This window comes from Pimephales promelas, chromosome 4 (genome assembly GCF_988280905.1).
Source record: "Pimephales promelas chromosome 4, fPimPro1.hap1.1, whole genome shotgun sequence".
Classification (NCBI taxonomy): domain Eukaryota; kingdom Metazoa; phylum Chordata; class Actinopteri; order Cypriniformes; family Leuciscidae; genus Pimephales; species Pimephales promelas.
This window is the reverse complement of record NC_142772.1, coordinates 26,819,463-26,843,238: the sequence shown is the minus strand read 5'-3', so window position 1 is coordinate 26,843,238 and position 23,776 is coordinate 26,819,463. Positions and strand designations below refer to the sequence as shown.

The 23,776-nt window shown below is 37.6% G+C and overlaps 1 protein-coding gene across 2 annotated transcripts in view; it reads right to left on the bottom strand.

Annotated features, from left to right (window-relative positions):
* Nucleotides 1-23,776, bottom strand: part of pdzd2 (PDZ domain containing 2) — a 74,131-nt gene that overhangs the window by 39,165 nt on the left and 11,190 nt on the right. The window contains exon 2 of one of the 2 annotated variants that reach the window (XM_039650092.2): nucleotides 17,810-18,708. In XM_039650092.2, the coding sequence (XP_039506026.2) occupies nucleotides 17,810-18,315 (506 nt within the window). In that variant the 5' untranslated portion in view covers nucleotides 18,316-18,708. Of the gene's footprint in view, nucleotides 1-5,916; nucleotides 6,318-17,809; nucleotides 18,709-23,776 lie in introns of those variants that run through there. The other variant, XM_039650091.2, reaches the window with a different exon arrangement.

The following is a 23,776-nucleotide window of genomic DNA, read 5'->3' as shown; positions in this document are numbered from 1 at the left end:
TAACAAAAGTTAACAAGTGAGATCAAAATAATAAATAGGGTGAATTTTCATTTAATGCAGACTTACAATTCACCTAAAAATGAAAATCCCATCATCATTTATAGTCACCCTCAAATCAGTCCAAAGGACCAGACTGAAAAATCGGTGTTTAGAAAATAAACCTGATATGTCATATTTGATATGCGAATTACAGTGGAGACATTATCAGTAAATAACAAACTAAATTTTGTTTTTATTGTATGGGTTCAGAAGACATTTATGTTTATAAATTAGAAAAACAGACAAGATATTATTCAAAATGTCACACTTAGTGTTTCACGGAAGAATGTCAAAGGGGTTTGGAGCAACATGAGGGTAAATAATGACATCATTTTCATTTTTGGGTGAACTTCCTCTTTAATGAAAGGGAAAATTAGTTCCTTAAGTCTGCAGTGAGTGAGTCTGAAACTACATCATGACATCACATACATAAATCACGTTTTAGAACCACAGTCCATGTCATTACTTAATCTTGCAAGACCGTTCAACTCATGCTTTGCCAACCCACACATGCGGGATCATGTGCAGATGGCAAAACAAACATTACATTACCACACAATAAAGTGATATAACAAGACCCAGTAATGACGCTCATCAACCTCATATCAATCAAAAGTCATAAACTTCTTTCATTCAGGCCACTGATCAAACATTTATCCAACTACCATCTGCATCTCTGAGCCAGAGTGATGGATGTAAACCACAGAGCAAACTGCAGGGAACGAAAAAGTTACCAGTGGAGGTAACGAAGGAAAGAAGGAACATTGCAGATGACTGGTTGAAAAAAACTTGTTCCGAGTAGCCGTGGTTTGCTATCCCAGCAGGTGTGTGCCATGCACTGATGGAACGCTGTCAAACTATCGCCCACATCAGTGTCCCACCAAAGCAGACACGTTCATCATTACACCCGAGAGAAACAACTTCAGTGAAAAATGACCATTCTAATGACCTGTCATGCAAATCAGCATCTGATAAATACCAAATAAGAAAATGATGGCATGATCTCAGCTCTGGCACAACAACAAGGAATTTAAGCTGCTGTAAAAGCTAATGAGTCTCAGAGAAACCCAGCAACAGGCCTCCATTGCCTCTTTCAGACTAAACCACAGCTGCAGTAGGGAAATCCATCTATTCCAGCCAAGCACAATTTAAGCAGAATGGTGACCAACACGGATTGGCTGAAACGGTCTCGAAACAGTGCTCTCGAAGCATTGTGGAGTGATTTGTTGTCGTGGAGAGGAGGACGCCCAAGACCTTTCCCATCCAGCGCTGGCTAAATATTTCAGAACCGGAACTTTTCTGCAATCTTGGATTTAGCAGACTCCACAAAGCGGTGCGTATAGCGTGGATTGTATCGTAGGTGCAGATGTCAGGTTGGGTAGATGATCATTTATATGCATAGCTGAAACCTCCAGAAGTCTTTTCCCATGGCTGTGAGCCAAGCGACTACAGATGTGAATAAAAGGTTGCACCTGGATATCATATGTTGCAATGGATCCTGCAAATAAATAAACTGATACTGTGACAGGCCAAGTAAGGAAATCCCATTTCTTGGGTTGGATTTAGATATTTTTCCACCTTATTTGCCATAACGACAGAAATACCATTGAGAGTTAGCTTAAGATAGTTTGTCACATATGGCATTGGATTACTGGGGGACAAGAGGAATGCAAAGAACCATAATCAGATTCAGAAGCACAAAGAGCTGTATTGCCAGGTGTGCTTGCACAAAGGAACTTCTTTTGGTAATGAAGCATCCAGTGCACACATACTAACAAAAACAACAACACAGGATAATACCATTTTTAATAAATTATTGCTTGAAAACAGTGAACACAGGCCTAAGCCCTGGTGCCACCGCCACCCCGGTGGCTTTATGGCAACTGTGCTTGGTGGGCAATAAGGCATTTAAAGCTTTTAAATATAAAAGGACTATGTCAAAGTTGTTTGAATACACCACATTAACTGAAGACACAGTAAACTGATTAAAAGAAACATATAAGGCCTATGAGCTTTCTTATCCTGCAATGCAGACAAATGCACAGAGCAATGAATGAGCCATAAACCATAAACACTTGTTTTGACAACACACGTCTGGTTCTCTGTCTTTGTGGGGACTCTTCATAGATTTTAATTTTTCATAGATCATAGATCATAATTTTTATACAAACTGTATATATTCTCCCCTTACACTAACCCTACCCCTACACCTGTCCATCACAGAATACTTTCTGCACTTTTACATAAAAAAAAATTAATAAAAAATAAGTAAAAAATAAAATAAAATAAAATAAAAAAAATACTCATTCTGTTTGATTTATAAGCTTGTTTCCTCAGAGGGTGACATGGGAGTGGATTTTCAAATCTCATTTCTCCAAATACTACTTTAAAAGTATCTGCCTAACTGCATCAGTAGCTCCTGACAGGGTTTGCTTCACGACCCAGATTTTACACTGGAGTCCGGATGTAAAAAAGGGGTACCAACACAAAAAAACTGTCAGTGCATCACATGATTAACTTGAAGAGAACAACATGAACAGTCACATTAATAACAAGCACTGAAAAAAATAGGATTAAGATAAGGCTCATCCCCTGCATTTGCTGCATTAACAAAACAGACGTTACAAAAGGTATAAATGCATAATAAAAATATATATATATATATATATATATATATATATATATATATATATATATATATATATATACATAATATATTAGATTAGCAAACAACAAATATTTATTCTACAAGCTTAGATGTGTGTGAAGACTCAAGGAAGACGTTCATGCAGCATCATTCGCTTCATGCAGTAAATCACATTAGGTCCTTTAGTGACCATAGAATTATTTGGACACTCAAATCACTCATTTGTCTGTATGTATTATAGAAGAACACCTCAAACAGTAAAAAGAAAATTAAAAATTTTCAAGTTCACACAGGTATTCTGGCCGACGTATTGTTTTAAAAAGAAAACCTGCAGAGACATTTACCTTAAGTGCTTTAAGAGTCCAAATACTTAGTGGTTATAGTATAAAAAGTAAAAACCTAAATCAATGTGTTTACTTGAAGAGAGCATGACCCCAAGGTTTGATGCATCTACAATAATCTTTTAAATACTGTGTGAAATTTATTCCCTCTTGCCTCATTCAGGTTACTGAAAAAAAGGTCTTTACTAAGAACACAAAAGCCAATGCTGGCCAGGAAATGAGGAAAATCATGCTCTTACTAGGCTGATTAACTAATGATTTGGATTACAGAAAGATCTCAAAATGAGACCAATTTGTGAGGAAAGACCATGCAAGGAAATAGAAATATTTGTGAGTCTAAACGGACCGAATGGTTAAGAGAGAGAAATGTTATCAAATTCTTTAAAATATTCACCATACATTCTATTAATAAGCCAAAGGGCCAATGAGATGACCTAAGCAAAGGTGAGAATATGCCATTGCTTTACCAGAGCTTCAAATGAGAGTCAAACCACGGACATACACTTCCATTTCCTAAGGCATTTGAAGCAGTTATGGGTACTGTAATATGAAGATGAGAGGCTACTGAGCATATATTATTCACAAACTCAAAACTTATACTCAATAGTATTAAATGATTCCCAAGGAATCCTGATTTGAGCATGCACCTGTTGATGTCATATGTCATGTTTACACATTAAAAGTAATACAATTCTTGATTCAATCTAAAACTAGGGCTAACTCACTTCCTAGGTTAAAACTGGAGGCAATGCGGCAGAAATATGCAGATACTGTAAAGACATTCCACAATGCGGTGGAGAGCTAAAGTTATAACTTCAGTCAGCAATCTCCTCATGAACAAGCCTACAGAGGGGGAACAGATCCCACCACAAGCGGCTCTGCATTTGAACACTCTCAGATGGAGAGAGATGTCAGGACAACTCATTTCTTCTGGGGTGCAGTGTTGCATTTTTGTGTGAGTGAGTGAGTGTGTGTGTTTTAGTTTGTGGGTAGACCAGTTTACAAAATAGTTTACAAATAAACGGTTTCTGTTCAATCAATGAATGAAACATACGCTTAAGCGTTTCTCCAATGCCACGTTTTGACTGTGTTGTTCAACATCTACTTCGTACACACAACGTGGATAAGGTACAACAGTTAGACATGTCAGCTGTGTGGCTGTGGACATTAACATTACATTTACCTCAAGAAAGCTATTCAATGGCCATAACTCATTAGTTGGCTAGAAAAGAGCATTTTGCTAAATACACGCACTGTGTATTACATATTCGCTATATATATTTTTTTTATTTCATATACACTATATCCATTATTTATGTATAAAAAAAATCTGTTATGAAAACAAGTAATTATTGTTGTTTAAATGATTATTTCACCAACAAACTGGAGTAGTAACAATTATATTAAAAAGTTGATATAAAACTGCTTTATGTGTAAATGTACAACTTGAGTGTTGATTATTAAACAAGTTTGATAACCTAATTATTTATTTATCATTTATTTTCGGTTTCGGATTTCAGCCATGTAAATCCTGAATTTATTGGTGCATCCCTATTTTTTTCTCAGTGATCCTAAATGAACAGTAAACAGAATTTTTAAAAATATAAATATATTTAATTTCACTTTTGGCCAATTTAATGCACCAATGGTGAATAAAATAATATTAATAATGTTAATTTCTTTAAAAAATACATTTTACAGAACGATCTGAAACCTTTACACAGTAGTTATTACCAGACGCTGAAACAGGGAATTGTATCCCCTCACAAAGATTGCGAGACAGGTGGCCATCTACCTCTAAACCAGTTAGCATTGTGGAAGCAACAACAAAATTGTTTGTTTGGGACAGAGACAGCAGTCAAACAACCCAAACACGACCCGTTGCTTAATATATAGAGCTTAGTTACCAAAAAAACCTGTTCCAATTGGCTGCTCAAATCTATTGCTCCCTTTGGGGGCTCAAAAGAATTTGTGAACACTCATCTCCAAATCCTGACAATGTTCTCTGAAAGCACTGGGGTTCTGCTTTTCAATGCAGTGCGAAATAACTCATAAAGAATGTCAAGAGAATAAAAACAATTATTCCACATAATACGGCATATACACAACCCCATTCCATTTTGTAATGACTGAAGTCTCAGGATGCAGAATTACAGTAATGCATTTTGTGGAGAGGCTATTCAGTGCAAAAAGTTGACCAAAGCACTTTTTGATCATTCATACATTCAAGTCAGTGTCCGATAGCAATTTAAGACATGCGAGGACATTGAGTATGCCTCTTTATGCAGTGCTGGAGGGGAGCTTATGTGACTCAGAGATAAGTAGATTTATAGTCCCTATTTACCCAGCACTTCCTCAGAAATAGAACATGTCCATTCACAGAACAGCAGTAGCAAGCTCTCCCTAAGGTTCCATCTATTATGAGTTCAGATAAGACCAACAGGCTCCATGAAGACAACAGTGAAACAAATATAATGGGGAACAAATAACAAACTGGATGAGGAACCATATTAACACAGTGTCATTAAGTGCCATTTAAACCAAAGTCAAAACTTATTCATTAATAAGAAATATGTATTGTTATGTTGTGTGATCTGGGTAATGAATGAATGCTAATGGCATGTTTAACTTGCATGTCCATTTCTGCAACAAACATGGGAGGACATGGTGTCATACCAGGGAATCCCAGAACTAATATTCACCCATTAAATATCATTACAGTAGCAATACTTATGATACCTATTGGCCAACAAAAAGTGAACTAATATGACAAGATCATCTGTAAGATTTAATATATTATGCTACTTCATCAAAGAAGCTGTAAATATAATGTCTCACACGTCACTAACAGCAAGCACAATACAGTCATGCCTATGCAAATGCGTATACCTGAAACGTTCACTTCCACCCCTTCATCATCATCATCATTTTTGCGGTGAGGTCAGTCCCTGGCAGCTGGCACCCGCTGTTTGGGCTCCTGTGAGTTCATAATCATAGCAATCATCCGTATAAAGTCCCTGAGCGACTTCGCTGTATGTTCATGGAAATGTTTCTAACAGCTCGAGAGACTCGCCCCTTTCATGTGATCTACTCACAGCTTGATTAAAGTCCATGGCTGCTTTTTTCCACAGGACAGCCTGTCGATACGGACAGTGTCCATGCCTCTGAGATTGGCAAATGAAAATATAGCTCTCGGTTCGGCGCTTGCAAACTTTGCACGAGCGTCAGAGATCCATTAATCCAGCGCGTTGCATCTCAGCGGTTGTGAGATTGTTTGGATCGTCCCGCCCCTTCTCCAAACTCCCAACAGAAGACGCTCGCTCGGGGTGAATCTCGACTCAGATACCAACCCAGTGAGTGACACCACACCTGAGGGAAAAGCCTACAACAGTGGCGGTGTTTTAAATCCTCGTTTAACAACCATCATCCTAACTGTACTTCCTTTTATTTGGATATTATTACGGTTAGGATTCCATTAAAATCAATTCATTCATTCAATTTTAAAAATGATCACTGACTAGCTACAACAAAACTCATTAACATCTTCGTGATTTTTTTTTTTATAACAAATCTTGTATCAATTTTGTAATTTCAGATTTTTATGAAAAGGGGCAGGTTTTGAAAGTGACTATTAGCTAGTAGCCTAACACTATAGGCTACTGTTTTTATAAATAACTTGTTTTATGCCTATATTTACCTCATGTATTCATTCTTACTCAAGTGATAATATCACATGTCTATTATTAACACTCAATGAATAAATATATTATGCTTTTATGGGCTCTCTGTTGGGGGCAGAGATTCAAATGATTTACAGAACAAAAACCCTTTTTTTTGCAGAATGTGCTCAAAATGGTTGTATCTAACTAAGTGTAAATCTGTAAAATGTTTAGTTATTACTGGTAATTCAGTGATTTGAACATCGCTGAATTGAACATCACACCAATTTTGTGATTGGTTGTTATTTGATGTGGAGCCAGGCCGCCAGGGTGAGCCAGGTGATCATGGGCCAGGGTGGGCCAAGCTCCTGATTAGGTGGGTTAAAATGTAACAGCCAGGCCTGTCTTTAATTATGAAATCAGAGTGGTCGCACTGTAGATTCAGTAACGGTGATTACAGCAGTAGTTTAGTTACAGTATGGTGATGCATTTCTAGATGCGAGAACCAAGTCACCATAAAATCAAAACTGATCATTCGTTTTGAGGAATATTTATAAATTAATTATCCATGCCTATCATTATGTCTTTGAAAATGAATATCCCCATCTTAATATTTAATTGTAATAACATCCCCTGCCTCTTGCAACAGCATCTCTTCTCTTCAGATGACATTTTGTCTTGTTCGAGAAGCCGTTTGCCTCAGATACATCACAATCGGCAAGAAAATGCTGACTTTAAATGATGTAAATAATAATGTAATAATAGTACCATATAATTTAATGAAAATCATTCAGTTCTGAATGAGAAACTCTTCATGGTTCTGAAACAAATCAATGTTGCGTGCGATTATGATGACCATATTTGGTCATATTGAGTGATCTCATCTCTTGACTCCCAAGGGAGCTCAAATCACTGCAACGGAAGAAAACACATGCAGATTGAAAAAAAGACACCAACAAATTAAGAAAACATCTTTATCAGTTTGACAACACATGTGCTGCAAATACTCATAACGCAACCAAATACAGAAATGCATTGCAAATAGCACAGACCACAAAAGAAAAGTTTCAAGGGGACACCACACTCTAAAAAATACTGGGTTGTTTCAACCCAACTTTGGGTCAAATATGGACAAACCCAATGGCTGGGTTACATTTTTAAATTCAATTAAAAAAAAAATTTAATTAAAATTTTTAGCCCAACATTTGACTCAAAAATATGCAACAAGTGATGAACCTGGCTGGGACATTATTGTTTACTACTCGTCGTCAGTCGATGACCTGAAAGGTGAGTTTTTCGTTTATTTTAACATCCTGATCACATTAGTTGTGAGAATTTGCAGCTCGTGTGTTGTCAAATTGATTAAGATTTTTTTCTTAATTTGCTGGTGTTTTTTTTTTTCTATTTGCATGTATTTACCTGTTGCTGCGCATTGAGCTTTCCGTACCTATATATCATACCTAATGAATTTGATTACAGTTGCATACTTTTATTTTTGGAGTGCCATTTGGAAATAACATGCAGTGCAGTAGACAGACAGTTCCTTTCACTTGGCCTGTGAAACACTGTAGTTTACGTAAAGTATTTAACAAAGGATTTGTCGTTGTAATATCAAAGCTCATAAGGGAAAAACTTTTTTTGGTTTGGTTGACTGGTGTGACTTTGCGCAGTGTCAGTCATGCTGGAAGTGAGCATTTACAGTACCTAAGCTACTTCATGATTAAGACACTACTTTTATATGTTTTAATGATCCGATTCAGATTCCTGACAGAAAAGCAGCCTCACTGTGCTGTCCACCCCCCTGGCAGGATTAGAATATTCCAACAAAACAGAATACGCTTGATCACTGCATCATTTACTGCTGAAGGGAAAGGGTGTCTCCACTAGGTTATGAATAAATAAAACAAACAAATAAATACCACAAAAATGAACAGACTGCACCTGAGTCTGCACTGCCTGTGCGTCTCCTTCTAAAGCCTGTTTTCATATGAAAGACATCAGACGGCAGGCAGAAGTCTGACACACATTCTTTACATAACTCTGAGGGTTTTGTGGGGAAAATGTCCCAAAGACAGTAGCACCATTCACTGCACCCTAGCCTTCCACAATATTCATAGTCTTGAAATGGACACGTCATATCTGACTTCTGCTGTTGCTGTTCTGCATAGTAAATTAGGTAATACACAAAAAGTAAAATTAAGAAAAAAGTTACCTTTTTATCTCTCACAATCATATTCCAACAAATGTCAAATATCTGGATGCTACCTAATGCTCAATTTTACTTAAAATAGTTTAATAAAATGTTGTTCATCACATTTCGTAGTGTCTATTTTAATAGTGCAAATAAAAGGATTGTTGAGTTTTGTACTACTGCCCTCTAGTGGACAAAACCACAAATGTACACTCCTAACTGTACAGCCTTTTTTGTCACCACAAACAAATGCCTCACAGATATCACTGCATTTGTTCAAATCAAGATAGTCAACCCTACCTTGACTCAGTAAACAGCAATAAAAGAAGTCTACCCTAATAAGCCAATCTGAAAACTTAACCAATCAGGAACACTCCAGAAATCAATGCTAAATTTAAAACTGAAAAGGGTTTCTTATCAACTTAAAAAATAAAAGAGTTTGAAGAACAGAAACCCTGTGTTTTACCTTAAAAAGGACATGTGTGACTTCTAATATATTCACTTACTTACAATTCGATTTTGTAATTCCACAGACAGAGCTAGGAGGATCTTAAAATAGTAAAGAGGCACTGTCATGGCTGCAGATGGCCTAGATCAGCCTTGCTCAATAAAACCACCACTTTCCACAAAACAGCCACAATGGGCATGCTTGAAAATCACAGAGCCAGACATGGTGGAATGTAATTTGTGGGGCTTCAAAATGGTTGGTTCCACAAACCAGACAGTATTACCTGAATATCCGGATTGAACAGAGCTAATCCTTCACTCCATCTGTGACCAGAGAAATGGGGGTTCCATGAGACTTCGTCTTATTCTCATGGCACGGGGTTTATGCACAGTTGATGAATGATTTGATTTTGAACCCATGTCATTAAAGCATTTTTCCAATGAAGCATGTGCAATTGGGAATTTGAGACTGATAAAATTCTTAATTGCATGTACTGAAGATATAACTATATTCTGTCCATAACATTAGGCTGACTTACTGAAAAAAATATCAGTACTATCTTTCATCTAAAGATTGAACAATCCTTCACTGTAAACATGTTGGTAATGCTAACAGAAAAAATACTGTAAAATGCAACAGTTAAAACCTGATAAATGGGTAACTATATTTTACCTTATATTATCGTAATTGGTTTAACATAACATTATTTGTGGGTTTTATGGTTATAGATATATATTTATGGTTTCTCAAAGCAAAACTATGAATTACCATGTCAATTAAAGGGGAAAGGACATTTCCAAAAACTCCTACATGAGTCATGACACATCTCATAAGATTGTATTTTATTTAAACAGATTTGATTCCTCTTATTTTTGTTATCGGTAATGTTTTTTTGTGTTAAAATGTATGATATTTAGTTCATGTTTACTGCATTATTTTAGTGTTGTATGATGGTGTTTTGTCTTTGTTTGACCCTGTGCATGTCAATATACAACTATTGGTCATGTTTTCTGATTCATCGTGGCTTTCTATTGACACACAATCAGTATTAAGACCTCTGGCCAACCAAATTTTTTTCAAGGGATAATCAGTCTTACTTTTCATATTCAAATTAGACCAATCTAGTTTTTTATGTAACTGACCAGTTTTAAAACAAAAGAAAATGACATGACTGACTAGAACAAGCAGTTTATGCAGCCGGCCACAGTATTAATATGATGGTTATCAGCACATTTTAAGGTAAGAAGCAGGTCTTGGTAGTTCAAGTAGATTGGTTTGTTTACATTATGTAACTTAATGAAACTGTTGAGGCATCCCGTAATAATGTAAACATTGTCATTATTTTTTTTTTTGTTCTGGAATCACAGCTGTCAGCTTTTAACATCAATTTAACTGGATATTTTGTACAGTGCAATATTTAATATTTTACATATTAACATAATAAATGGCCATTTGATTCATCTAAATTTCTGACTAAATTCCTGTCCTTGCGGCATTTTAAACCACTCCAATGCATATTTTATTTACACCCTCACAATCTTAAAGGGTCACTCACCCATTTGCATTAAGCTTTGTATCTTTAGAAACCCAGTAATATTTTTGAATGGTCATGGTTTGTTCCCTTATTTTCCCCTGAGATGGGAGAAATAAGGATTTAAGTGTTTTACTTCCTGCTTCTTATAAAGTAAAAATCGTCATTTTGCGTCATGATAAGCAGGAAGTCACATTTCATTAAAAAGTGTAGAGACTACAAACATTAGCTCATTATTATTCAAGGGTGTGGGACCCTACAGGCCTTTTACAGATCAGTGGGTGGGACTTCACTTGCAGAAACTGAATCAATATCAGCCATCTTGTTTGGAAGCTAAGCTAACAAGCGCTGTGGAGATAGGAAGTATGACAATGACGGAAGAAACTAAACATGCTATGGAAGAGGATTTTGAAATTCTGATGCTCGAATACGATGTTCGTGGCTATCTTTACAAGCCGCAGTATTGTGAAGAGCAGCTGAGGCTGATGGAGGAACAGGAGGCGGCTGCCTGTCGTGGTCGAGGAGCCCGGACTGACTCGAGCTGGGCGGACTAATGGTGCCTGTGGTCTCGGTCGAGGAGCCCGGACTGGCTCGAGCTGAGGCAGACTGCTGTGCATGTGCTTTCGCTGTGAACTACGAACACAGATAAAGTCCGTTTGCTGCAGAGAATTTCAACGATGGCAATTTCTACTGAACGAAATCTCTGAATCAGACGAGCACAAGGACGTTTGTGTTGTGATGTGAACCATCCTAGTTTCGCCTGACTGAATGTCCAGGTATGCAGTAACGGTTCTATATTCACCATATAGAAATAAATACAAACAAGGAGTGTTGTGGGCAGATGGAGGCGGCTACTGGCGAACATTTAAACGTTTTAATAGTAAAATGAACAAATACAAAACGAAAGTATAAGCCAGCAGCCCCTTGTTGACATCTGCTGTAACGTTACACACAACAGAAACAAAACACAACATAAAATCAGGCCTGTTTCTCTCTCGATCTGCCGTCGTCACTCCTCATTTTATGCTTTCGCTCCTCCGTGAGAGATGCGAGACCAGTGTGTCTCACCGGTGTCTTTCATTATCACTTACGCCACTTACGGCCTCGCGCCGTCCTCTTACGTCCCTCGCCCTCGATCGTCGTGCTCGCCACAGCCAACTAACTAGAAATTTTGTGTGAAATGAATTTCAAACTCTGGTGACAGCTAACATTAGCCTTGTAGATGGAAGAGTGATTTCTCTGTTTGCGCTGTTCCGGATTAGTAGGTGGGGTTTGCGGAGCTGTGCAATGTGGTGCATTGTGGGAGTTGTTGTTTTACATACAAATGCGCCCCTCGGTCTTTTCTCGGAAGAGGGCACCAAATTCAAAAAATCTTTTACATTTCAACTACATATATGATTCACTTTCAATAAAGATTAATGTTGAAATGGGTGAAATGCTCCTTTAAAACAAAACATTTGATCTGATGATTACAAGCTATTTTCAATCAAGGACTATTCTTGCACTGTTGTAACTAGACCTGGTTTGAGTTTCCATTACTGTGGGATAATGGCACCAATTTCACTAAGGACAAAAGAGTCAAAGCTTACTTTTGCTTAAGAGAAAAGTGCAAACTCAGACATAGTTAATGCCAGGGAAAAGATGGCAGTCTTTCTCTCATTCATCCAAGCGGCAAGTTAACAACCGCAAAGAGCTGGAGAGCCAATCCAGGAATCAATTTAAAGCAAACGGACTAAACGGCTTTGATCTTTATACTGACAGAAACTAGGCAGAATTACAAGCTGAAATGTGTAATGTTTCATTGTGGTTTTGATAGGACAGATGGAGATTCTAATACAGTTAATCACTTTGACACAGTATATGTCTGTAAAAACAGTTGTGCAGGGAAAATGTACGGTTCATAATTCACTCTATGCGGTCCTTTATTTCTTCACACCTCTGTTCTAGACTCCTAAATACTTGTGGCTTCTGGATCCCAAAATCTTTGGGAAAATCCTTTAAATTAAATCCATTAAATCAGCTGATTATAGCTTTCTAGGCAAACAGGTATTTTCTTTGTTGCAGTAAATCTAAGTGTATTGTTCTAAACCTTGTTTTCTCCAATACTCTCTCATTGAGCACGTGGAGAACACTTTGCATGGGCCGGTTGGAGCAGTGCCACTGATCTATTTTCCAAGCTCCCCATAGACAGATGCTGGTCCAGGCTGTTAAAGGGGGGGCAAAATTACAAGAAGACACATTAAACCAACAAGGCTTTTTGTGGTGAGCTGCATTCAGGCCCAGAAATTTTGCATTGAAATCATTAACATGAAAAGCACTTGATGAAAAATAAAGTTTCCATCATGTGTCTCTTTTTTTTTTGTGTGTGTCTGTGTTTGAAGGCTTTGGTCCATTGCTTTTTGAACCATGTCCAACCCTCATCTCTCCACTCACACCAGACTTTCTACTCCAACAGTTCTCAGTGTTTGTACCCTTATAGATTCAGGCCTTACCTGAGAGAGGAAATAAGAGTAATGCAGTAATGAGCGAACATAACCCTGAGGCAGACTCATAAAACTCGCTTGAACTGAAAGTTAACCAAAGGTTTGTGTGAGTAAAGGAAGGAAACAGCTAATGGATGGCTGGACCTCTAAAAATGAGTCTGCTGTGTCTTCGGTAAAGATTGAATAGGAGACTTTACTATGATGAATTTTAGTTGGTTAATGCAAGATTGTGCTGGTAAAGTAAGTTTAAATGTCTATCGGAAACACCAGCAAAGGAATCAACATGCACCCCCATTCAAAAGTTTGAGGTCAGCACTTTTGTTGTTGTTTAAAGAAATTAATAAGCCTACTTTTATTTAGCAAGGATGGAATGAATTGATTAAAAGAGACAAATACATTTATAATGTGACAAAAGATTTCTATTTCAAATAAATGCTGTTCTTACTATTTTTGTTGCTTACTATCATCAAAGAATCCTAAACATTTTTTTTTTTCATCATGGTGTGGCAAGGAGTGCGGGGCCGAGAGCTGTGGGAACAGAGTGAGGCCGGTGACGTGAGTCTCGACTCTCGAGTCCGACGAGGAGCTCAGGAAGGATAAAAGGTGGACTGACGACAGTGATGGATAAAAGAGAACCTTGGACTATTTTGTCATTTATTTATTTTGACATACATTTTTATATTTAGCGTTCACCGCCGCTTACTTCCCTGAACTTTTAACATTGGTACTCATGGTTTTCACAGAAATATTCAGGCGCATAACTGTTTTCAACACTGATAATAACAATGAATGTTTCTTGAGCATCAAATCAGATCATACTCTAATAATTTCTAAAGGATCATGTGAAGGACACTGAGGACTGGAGTAATGGATAGTGAAAATTCAGCTATGCAATTACAGGTGCCATCACGGGAATAAATTACATTTTCAAAATATATTAAAATAGAAATCAGATATTTTAAATTTTAATAAAATTTCACAATATGATTGTTTTTACTTTATTTTCGATCAAACAAATGCAGCCTTGGCATAAGAGACATTAAAAAAAAATCGTACCGACCTCCAACCTTTGAACAGTATATGTATGTTGAATAGCTATGCTAATTTCCCATATTAGATATACAGTAGTCAACATTTGAAGTGGATCAAAATCTTTCATGAAAGTTATACACGCGTTCTAGTCTTAGGACAACTTTGATTAACTTTTTTGAGCCACTTTAAATGTTGACTACTGTATTATAAAATAACTGCTTCCACTCTTATAAAGGTGCGATTTAGATTAGACATCTCTATCGCCATATAGTTGAAACATACGATATTAATTTCTTCGTTTTTATCTCAGTTGTGCATGCTATAAAGCATATACATTTGAAAAATTTCATCAAATTATGGCAAATTGCCATACATGATGTAAGCATGCAAGCACAAGTGACGTAAATCTAAATTTTCCAGCCAAATCCACAGATTTCTTGGTATAAGAAGCTTAAACCAACAGGAAACAGACTGATCTCTTGTATCAGAATAACAAGAAGAAATACAGCCGTTGTTTCTCTTCCAGAGACGTCTTGACATGAACAGCTTTTCTTGAGCTTGAGAAAATAATACGTTTGTTCTTGGTCAAAACCACGTGCCACTCCCAGGAACCTCCTCCCTTTCTGTATCCTGCTGTCCATCCGTACAGGAATCAGTTATCCCAAACCAGATTCTGTGTGAACACTGCAAAACTTCCTATCCTTTATCAGTCACACAATACAACCCCTAATTATAGAGCTTAAGTTACAGGGATTGAGTCAACCCTGACAGACCACAACATTCACAGGACATTCAAAGGAAGTAGTCTTCAACTTGGGTATATATAGGACTGTGTAGGATATGAGACAGTGATGTAAACACTCTAGAATATGCAAATGCATTTTTTGTCTTTTGGACGTAGCCAATTATTTAACAAATTATTTTGGTTAAACAATATCCTGACTCTTCCAAGCTTTATAATGGGTGTCAATGGGTATATTTTTTACAAGGTCACCCAGAGCTTGATGGACTTGATGAACCAAAAAAATAAACCCATTGACTCCCATCACTCCCACCAAAGCTTGGAAGAGTCAGGACATTTTTTATTATATGACTCCGATTGTATTCGTCTGAAAGAATAATGTCATATACACCTAGAATAGCTTCGGGGTGTGTAAATCATGGGCTAATTTTAATTTTTGGGTGAACTATCCCTTTAAGGTTTAACTAAGCAAAAATGTTAATTCTTTCATGTTTACTCACCCAAACCTGTATGACTTTCTTTATCCTCTGCAGAACACACATACACACAAATATATTTTAAGAAACCATCTTATTTTTATTTTTTGTCATAATGGAAGTCAGTGGTCACCAAACACGGTAGCCAACATTCTAATTTCTAAATATCTTCTTTTATGTTCCACAGAAGAAAGTCATACTGGTTTGGAGCGACATGAAAGTGAATAAAGGATGGCAGAATATTCATTTTTGGGTGAATGAACTTTAAAATTGCACTGTTCGGTCATTTAGAAGTCTTGTTTTGCATGTACATTTACTTCTGCCTGATCAAAATCAAACATATTTTATCATGGTTGGAGAGAAATAAATAATTTTGCTGCAATGTTACTATTGTATTGTGGCTGTATGTATAAATCATAACGATGGAGACTACCAAAGAAAAAGCCTTAATTTCAATTAAATAGGAAAACACTGGAGATTGCAAGGAAACAAAACAAAAAATCAAAAGAGTCCATAATTGTGACAATTACATTCTCATTCTGAACAAAAAGGTTTGCAAACTGAATGGGCTCTATGCACGGCGGTATTTACGGTGAAGGTCTAAGGATGCTCGATAACTTCCACCAATTGTAGAGTCCAATGCAATACCGAGAATTTATATTGGTTTTTATACTCCATGGCTAGTCAAGTAACGTTAGTCACAAACACAGACAAAACAGACACCTCTCATTTTGTTTATGCTTCTTTTTAAATTTTTATTAAATAAGCATAACCATATATAAAATTACATCTAAACGTATTAAAGTTTCGTTTCAAAGACGGGAGGACAGTAAATTTTGAAGACTCTGCCATTATCCCGTTTTCCACGGTTTTCCTCCGCTTTAAATCTCCCTAACCGGAAACTGAAGAGCAGCCTTGCGTCAATTGCGGAACTTCTGCGTGCATACAGCCCATTACAAATCTGGAAATAACAACATTAGCAGCTAAAATAGCTCTTTTTAGAAAACCATATTGGTTTTGAAAATGAAGAAAAATGGTGCAAAACATTCCAACATGATTTTTTTTAAGTCATTGGTGACCTGGAGCACAAAAGTACTTGTAATGTGACACATTTTCCAAGGTTCTGTTAGCCAAAAAAAAGGAAATGGCAAAAAAAAAAAAAAAAAAAAAAACATGGCACGGCAAAATGACTAACTCCACAGTGCAGGTCCATCCTTTGTTTTAGTTAGACACAGACATTTGGCGTTCTAAGTGAAAGCTGAGCGTGTCAGCCAGTCCAGATGGAGGCCAAACAAGGACAGACACGAGACTGTTCACACCACTGACACATGCAGCCGTCTGTCAGAGCTGTCAACATGAGGAAACAAATAAGGAAAAGACCCACTGGCCCTGACCCAAGTACCATGCTCTGGGGCAAAACTAGTCAACCCCAGGACATGCTGACACGATGTATATAGACACATGAACACTAACAGGAGGCCCTGTTCTCTCTGACCAGCTGTGAACCACCCTGATACCTAAATAAGAAACTGCCACCCAGACAGATGCATTTCAGAAAATGGTGTGATCTGTCCCAAATGGGATTCGCAAACATTTTTGGCAGGGGAACTCCTTTGACCTAAAATATTTTCCTATTATTTAATGTTTTTAACAGTTCTCTGATGTTGGTTAATATTCACATGACATGCAGTTTTATTTTATTAACATGAAGAGGTGGGGTAAAGTAATTATTACCAGAGCTTCTCAGAGTAATTTAGTCCTTCTTAGACATTAACAAACTTGATGTCAATTCTTCAGCATAATACTTCATGACATTCCCCACAGATTTAAGTTTGACAATGTACGATGCCATCACTGTCACCAAGTCTTTCACACAAGTTCAGTACCAAACCACGTACTCACAACAAGTTTAGCACGATTACAATGGACTTATAGCAGGCCCATTTCCCATTGGCTTTTACAGATTGAGGGGAAATCTTAAATTATGAGGGTACTCCACATTCTCTCAATGGATTCCAGCACACTCTAATTAATTAACATGATGACAAGACGAAAGAGGAATGCTTTTTCCAAAATGTTTAAAATACAGAGATTCAAAGCTAAGACAAACTCATTAAATCAACAGCAGATTTAGCTCTATTTTGTTAACTAATTCTTTACGACAGGCCAAAATAAAGCAAAACATATTATATTGATTGTAAACAAATTCAGACATCTTACCTGGCTCCAGTGACGTCGACCCCAACCATCAGCTGTCCATTTAGTGACAGCAGCTCATCTCGCAGCTTAATGTCTCCACAGTGGGCTGCTGGACTGTTCTTTTTCACTTCAGTCACCCAAATACACCCGACATCCAACACAGGGCCTTTATCGCACTTTCTGCGCCTCCTCCTGACTCCTTTCTTTTTCCCCTCTGGGTCTCCAAAAATGGGAATATTTCCAAAGCTGAGGCCGAACTCCGGTCCATCTTCCTCAGATTTGTTCAGGTAGACCGCCTTTACTTCAGCATCAGTTTCCTCTCTAAATGGGCTACTACTGTACAAAGGACTCTCAATTTCAGCAAAGTTTAGCTGGATGTATTCCACAAGCTTGCAGATGGCAGCCTGGCAAACACCCCCTGTGCTCATCCGAGACTCATCGCCCTCGTCTCGGTCCTTTCCTCGAGCCCTGAGCCAGTTCTCCAGGAGGGGGAGATGGTTCAGGGCATTTTCTTGGGTGATAGGCATCCTAGCTGTTGCCGGGCCTGCCTGGGCCACCCCAGCATGTTGAGTCAAGGCTCTCCAGTGGTGGCTGTAATCAGACGCATTAAAATGGCTTCACATTCCTCTCAAAATGACACACTGACCTCACAGACTTCAGATCCAGAACGTTGGCGTCCACTTGTGATACTCTTAGACCACAGACAGAGGTCCATGATGTCATCCGCAGAAACAAAAGGAAACCACGGAGACTGAGGAAGAAGGGTACGTTTATTCTTCAAGGGGTAACAAGAGAACGTGTGCCATTAACTGGTCGTCTTGGTACGTGCCAAATCTGATTTCCAATACCATTAAAGTGGAAAACAGCAGATCGTTGGGAGTCGAGATCTATCCTGATTCACAGGCGCCACAGACGTCCACCTAATCAGAAAGAAAATAAATAGAATTGCCATTACAAAGAAACTCAGCAGGCATGAACTCATGTTAAAGCGCTGCAGTCATGGCTCATTTGCTGCTCAACCTCAGTACGCACAAGAACAGAAATTGGCCTAAGTATGACAACAAAGAAAGCTTCCTATATACCAGCCGTTTCATTTGACTGACAGAATTCATGAACTGGAAATGGTTCCAATAATAGTCTTATGGGCTTTTTTACAGATGTGTCATTTGGCTGTTTATACAGACATTCAGCAAGGGAAGAATCGATGTGGTTGACATTATTCAATGTACAGTTGAACAGACAGAATGGAAAAGCAAACTCCCTCTATTAGTTCTTATTCACCTTAACCTCGTGGAATGTAACCTGACAATAAATGATGAAACTGCCAGCCAGATGTTGTGATCGTGTAGCTCAAACTCTTGGACTGGCAGACCACATTTCTGGCATATTTAAGTATATGCTGTAGACAAAGACCACAATCAAATTGCTACTCTGGGTTTTGCTCAAAATAACATGGCGTTGGCCTCTGTGAGCATCACACAAACTACTAGAGCTCTCTTATGAGAGCAAAATCCTTCTCCCATAAAAGATAATGGAGCATTTATGTGTTACAACATATCTTTGCATTAATGTCTGTTACTCGGGGGGAAAAACAAAGACTAAACTGTAAGAAGATTAGCACAGCTATATAAACAAGAGGGGGATGTATACCCAACTGTCAGCTGAAGTCTGGAGCAGACTAGAAAAGTAAAGTGACAGCTAATACCACAGGACAGAACCCCTTTCAAGAGTTTTTAATCTCAATAAGTCATATGCAGTTTATCAATGGCAATGCTAAAACATTTCTATCACCAACTAGGCATGCAATACCAATCATGTCATTGATAATATGAGTAGTGAAACTGTATTGCATATGAAAACCTGCTTACAGTGAAGCTTTGTCTTTCCACAAAATGTGACATACTTATTTCCGGTTAAGAAATTATTATACACACACAACAACAGTTCCATAAATTCACATAACATTTAAAAGAAACCCCAAAAGTTATTGTCCCATAAAACACATTTATCACAATCTTCCTCCTACCTTTTTACATTTTTTTGAGATTTTGTTCCCTACTCCATTTAAGCACGAAGGCACTATACCTCTCACCGCGTAGTGCTGTCATAGGGACACAGAAGGTCTGCAGACCCCAGACTCACCCTCCGAAAAAGACCCACATGCAATTGGATTAGTCTCACCCCTCCCCTGTGCCACTTACACACACAATGACCTCCCATTTTCTATTTGGTTGAGTTGCTGAATGGCCAGTTCAAGTGTTTATATTTCTGTCATCATGTCATTCATGATTATTGATGTTTCTGTTCCTCACATTTAACAAAGCAAATATGGAGAAAAAACACTGGCACACATTAACTGAGATTTTATCAGGGAAAAGCTTTAACCAAACATGAAAATGCTATCATTATATTCTGTAAAAACAATTTAAAAGAACTATTTTCTATTTTAATATACTTTAAAATATAATTTATTCCAGTGATGGTATAAGCTGAATTTTCATTAGTTTGGTGCCCAAGAAACATTTCTTCTTATTATCAATTTGCTGCTAAATTTAGTGGAATACTTTTTTCAGGATTGTTTGATTCTACATGTGTGTGTATATATGAAGAGTTCAGATGCAAAAGCTTCTAAATGCCATTTGAAATTTTCTTCTATAATGGTAATTTTTATCAAGCTTGTATATTTAAGTTCAGTAATTTCACTTAAATGGCAATTAATAGGTAATCTTCATTGCCATTTAAGTGAAATTACTGAACTTAAATATACAAGCTTGATAAAAATGATCATTTTAGAAGAAAATTTCAAATGGCACTTAGAGGCTTTTGCATCTGAACTCTTCATATATAGCAAGTGCTGTCAAATGATTAAAATATTCAAGTTCCCATTGAATTGACCCATACTGAAAGACCAAGAAAGGGGATTAAAGCTAAAGAGGACACTTTTTTGATATTCATTACATGGACATAATACACTCAGCTTTATCCAATGCAGAAACACAATATATAAATGCACTGCATTTGATAGTGTGACGAGGAAACCATGTGTCACTAGTAAAAACCAAGACAAGACGTGATCAATGCTGGCTGTAAAACCATGAACTTCACATGGTTCTAATAAATAAGCCTTTCATATTAAAACAAACAAGACTTGGTATTATGAAAATCTGTCAAGCATTTCTTTAAAAAAGAACAATGAAAAAGGATTAATGGTCATTATTAGCCATACAGGATTTAATTAATGTCTGTGCTTTGGTCTTTCAGATTAATTAAGTAAAGTTTTTTGTCTCGATTATACTAGAAGATCAATACACTTCTCCAGCTTAGCCAAACAATGACATAATGGAAGTTCAACTGCCTGAGCTCAGAGCTCTGTAAATACATTTAAAATAAAAAGAAAGAAATGAGAGAATATTTCAAAGACAAACACCAATCCAGCACTGAACTCTAGAGTCCAACAGCATTTGTCACTCTGTTAGGGTGGTCTTTCAACTCCTCTTTGTTTTATTCATTAGGGTCACATTACAGAGCTCTCTCGTCATTTAATAGAGCCGTTTATCATGGAAGTGGATGTTTTCATCCTGAAACTTTCCTTCACTTCGCATACACACATTTGACATACAAATCAAGAAAGCTCACGCTGTGAAGTGATTCCTGAAAAAGAGGAATATTTCAAACGCAGTGGTCTGAGAACACTGACTGACAAATAATAAAGTTGGATGCCAACTGTGGAAACATGAATTAAGTTGAGTTTTTCAAAGAAGGGCCATACTGCCACTAATCACAGAGGTCTTGCTGAGAGCAACCGTAAACGGGTTCTGGCCTCAGGCCCATGTCAGTGCTTTATGATCTATAGCCATCGATTATGGGGTGGACTTCATCTCTTCTTTGATCTGGCAAATGTGATTCTTTACGACTTAAGTGATGAGTATCACTATTGACGAAAAAAAAAAATTTAGTTGCCAAAATAAATAGATTTTGCTCAACAACATGCATCTATTCATAGGATTGAGCTATTTGTAATGTTAAACAGTATGTTTTTTTTTTAGTTAATGAGGCACTAGAAGTACAGATACAGTGTAGCTGTGTGATTGTACCCTAGTTCACACACGCTACTGTCAGATCGCCAACAAAGACTGGTTAATAGAGCAACAAATAGCAGCTTCAAAGTGGCTACAAGAAACTGGGGCAGCAACCGACCATATTTAAACCACTCGTTTTAATAGTCCTTATTTGAGAAGATGTAGCACACTGACTAAGAAGCATGTTGACTCCCGAGGAACCCCCTCCCCCCAAATGCTGTTTGTTATTAATGTAAATGCAGATGGACTGCATTGCGGGCAATCTGCTCCAAGTATGGAGCTCTAATCCTGGATAGAGGGTGGAGGGGTTACAAGACTGACCAAAATGTAGGGGGAGGGCTGCAGGTGGAAAGGAGGCAAAAACGACTTGAGCTTAAGTCCTATGCACTGATTTTTTTCAATGTGTAAGTCTATAAAACAAATTTACCTCAGAAACTGCTTCACAGGTTTACAAATTATTGCAAAGTGGCAAGTAATACATCGAATTAAACATGAAATGTTGATGCAGAAAGACTGAAACAACAAAACTCCAATAATCTTTGCTTTATTTTGAAAAACATTTTTTTACAGTGTAGAATGATTAAATATATTTAATATACTTTTTTATACATTATCATGTATAATTAAAACAAATACTATTTTCATTTTCATTATTTTATATATATGTTATATATATGGCGCATGTTGGACTCCGGCAGGGCTGCCCTTTGTCGCCGGTTCTGTTTTATGGACTGAATTTCTAGGCGCAGCCAGGGGGCGGAGGGTGTCAGGTTTGGCGACCACACGATTTCGTCTCTGCTCTTTACGGATGATGTTGTCGTGTTGGCCCCTTCAGACCGGGACCTTCAGCATGCACTGGGAAGGCTTGCAGCCGAGTGTGAAGCGGCTGGGATGAGAATCAGCACCTCCAGCAACTCCAGGTTGGTAGAGAGATCCTGCCTCAAGTGGAGGAGTTTGACAACACAAGCCTTGAATCGCGCACGCCCATTTTTCTCAACAAAAGCTCCGAAGCTTAAACAAAATATATAACATTGGCCAAGTGGTTTTTGGATATTTTACAGCAAAAATGAAATGAGAGAATATTTCAAAGACAAACACCAATCTAGCACTGAACTCTAGAGTCCAACAGCATTCAAGGCTGAGTCGAAGATGTATGGGCGAATCATTCCAGTTGCCATTTTACAACATAGGACGTTTTCCGAACAATTTCCCCCACGTGCACCGACGGGTGAGTTGAAACTCATTATAATATGCAAAACTGTTATCCACTCACAGCAGTGGGCGTTTACTTCCAAGTCTTCAGTGCCATGCCCATAAAAACCGAGCGTTTTTTCTGCTAGGCTCAAAACTAGGGTACAAAATAGCCTGTTACTTATTAGTTTTTATGGAATGCAAAAACCAAGCGAACGTCATAAGTTGACCTCAGACAACAATATAATCAAATTTAAAAAGCCAGTACATGACCCCTTTCAATAAAATTCTGCACTTAGGTTCAGCTGTATACAGTACGCAAACTCTTATCAGTAAACAAGCCACACTTGTGGTCTCCCCTAAGCTCTTTAAAGTCAGCCTAGTCTCCTAAAGTGCATTTTATTAGTATTTAGCAAAAACAAAAAAACAATGACTTAATACAGTTACAACCTTATTTATTTTAATACTCTGTATTTAGACCTAGAACCCATACATGGTCCCTTTTATACACTTCCACCACCCCACCAGATGTTATTTAAATGTCAACAGGGCAAGCAGAATATATGAAAAGGACGAATATCAACCTATAAGAATACAAATGAGCTGCTCAACAGCATGGCATAGTCTATATACTGTATTTGGGCCAGGGAAAATTTGATTCTTCCCCTTGGCATCCTTGAACGAACAGGTTCATTTAACTAACCTACAAAATATGTGA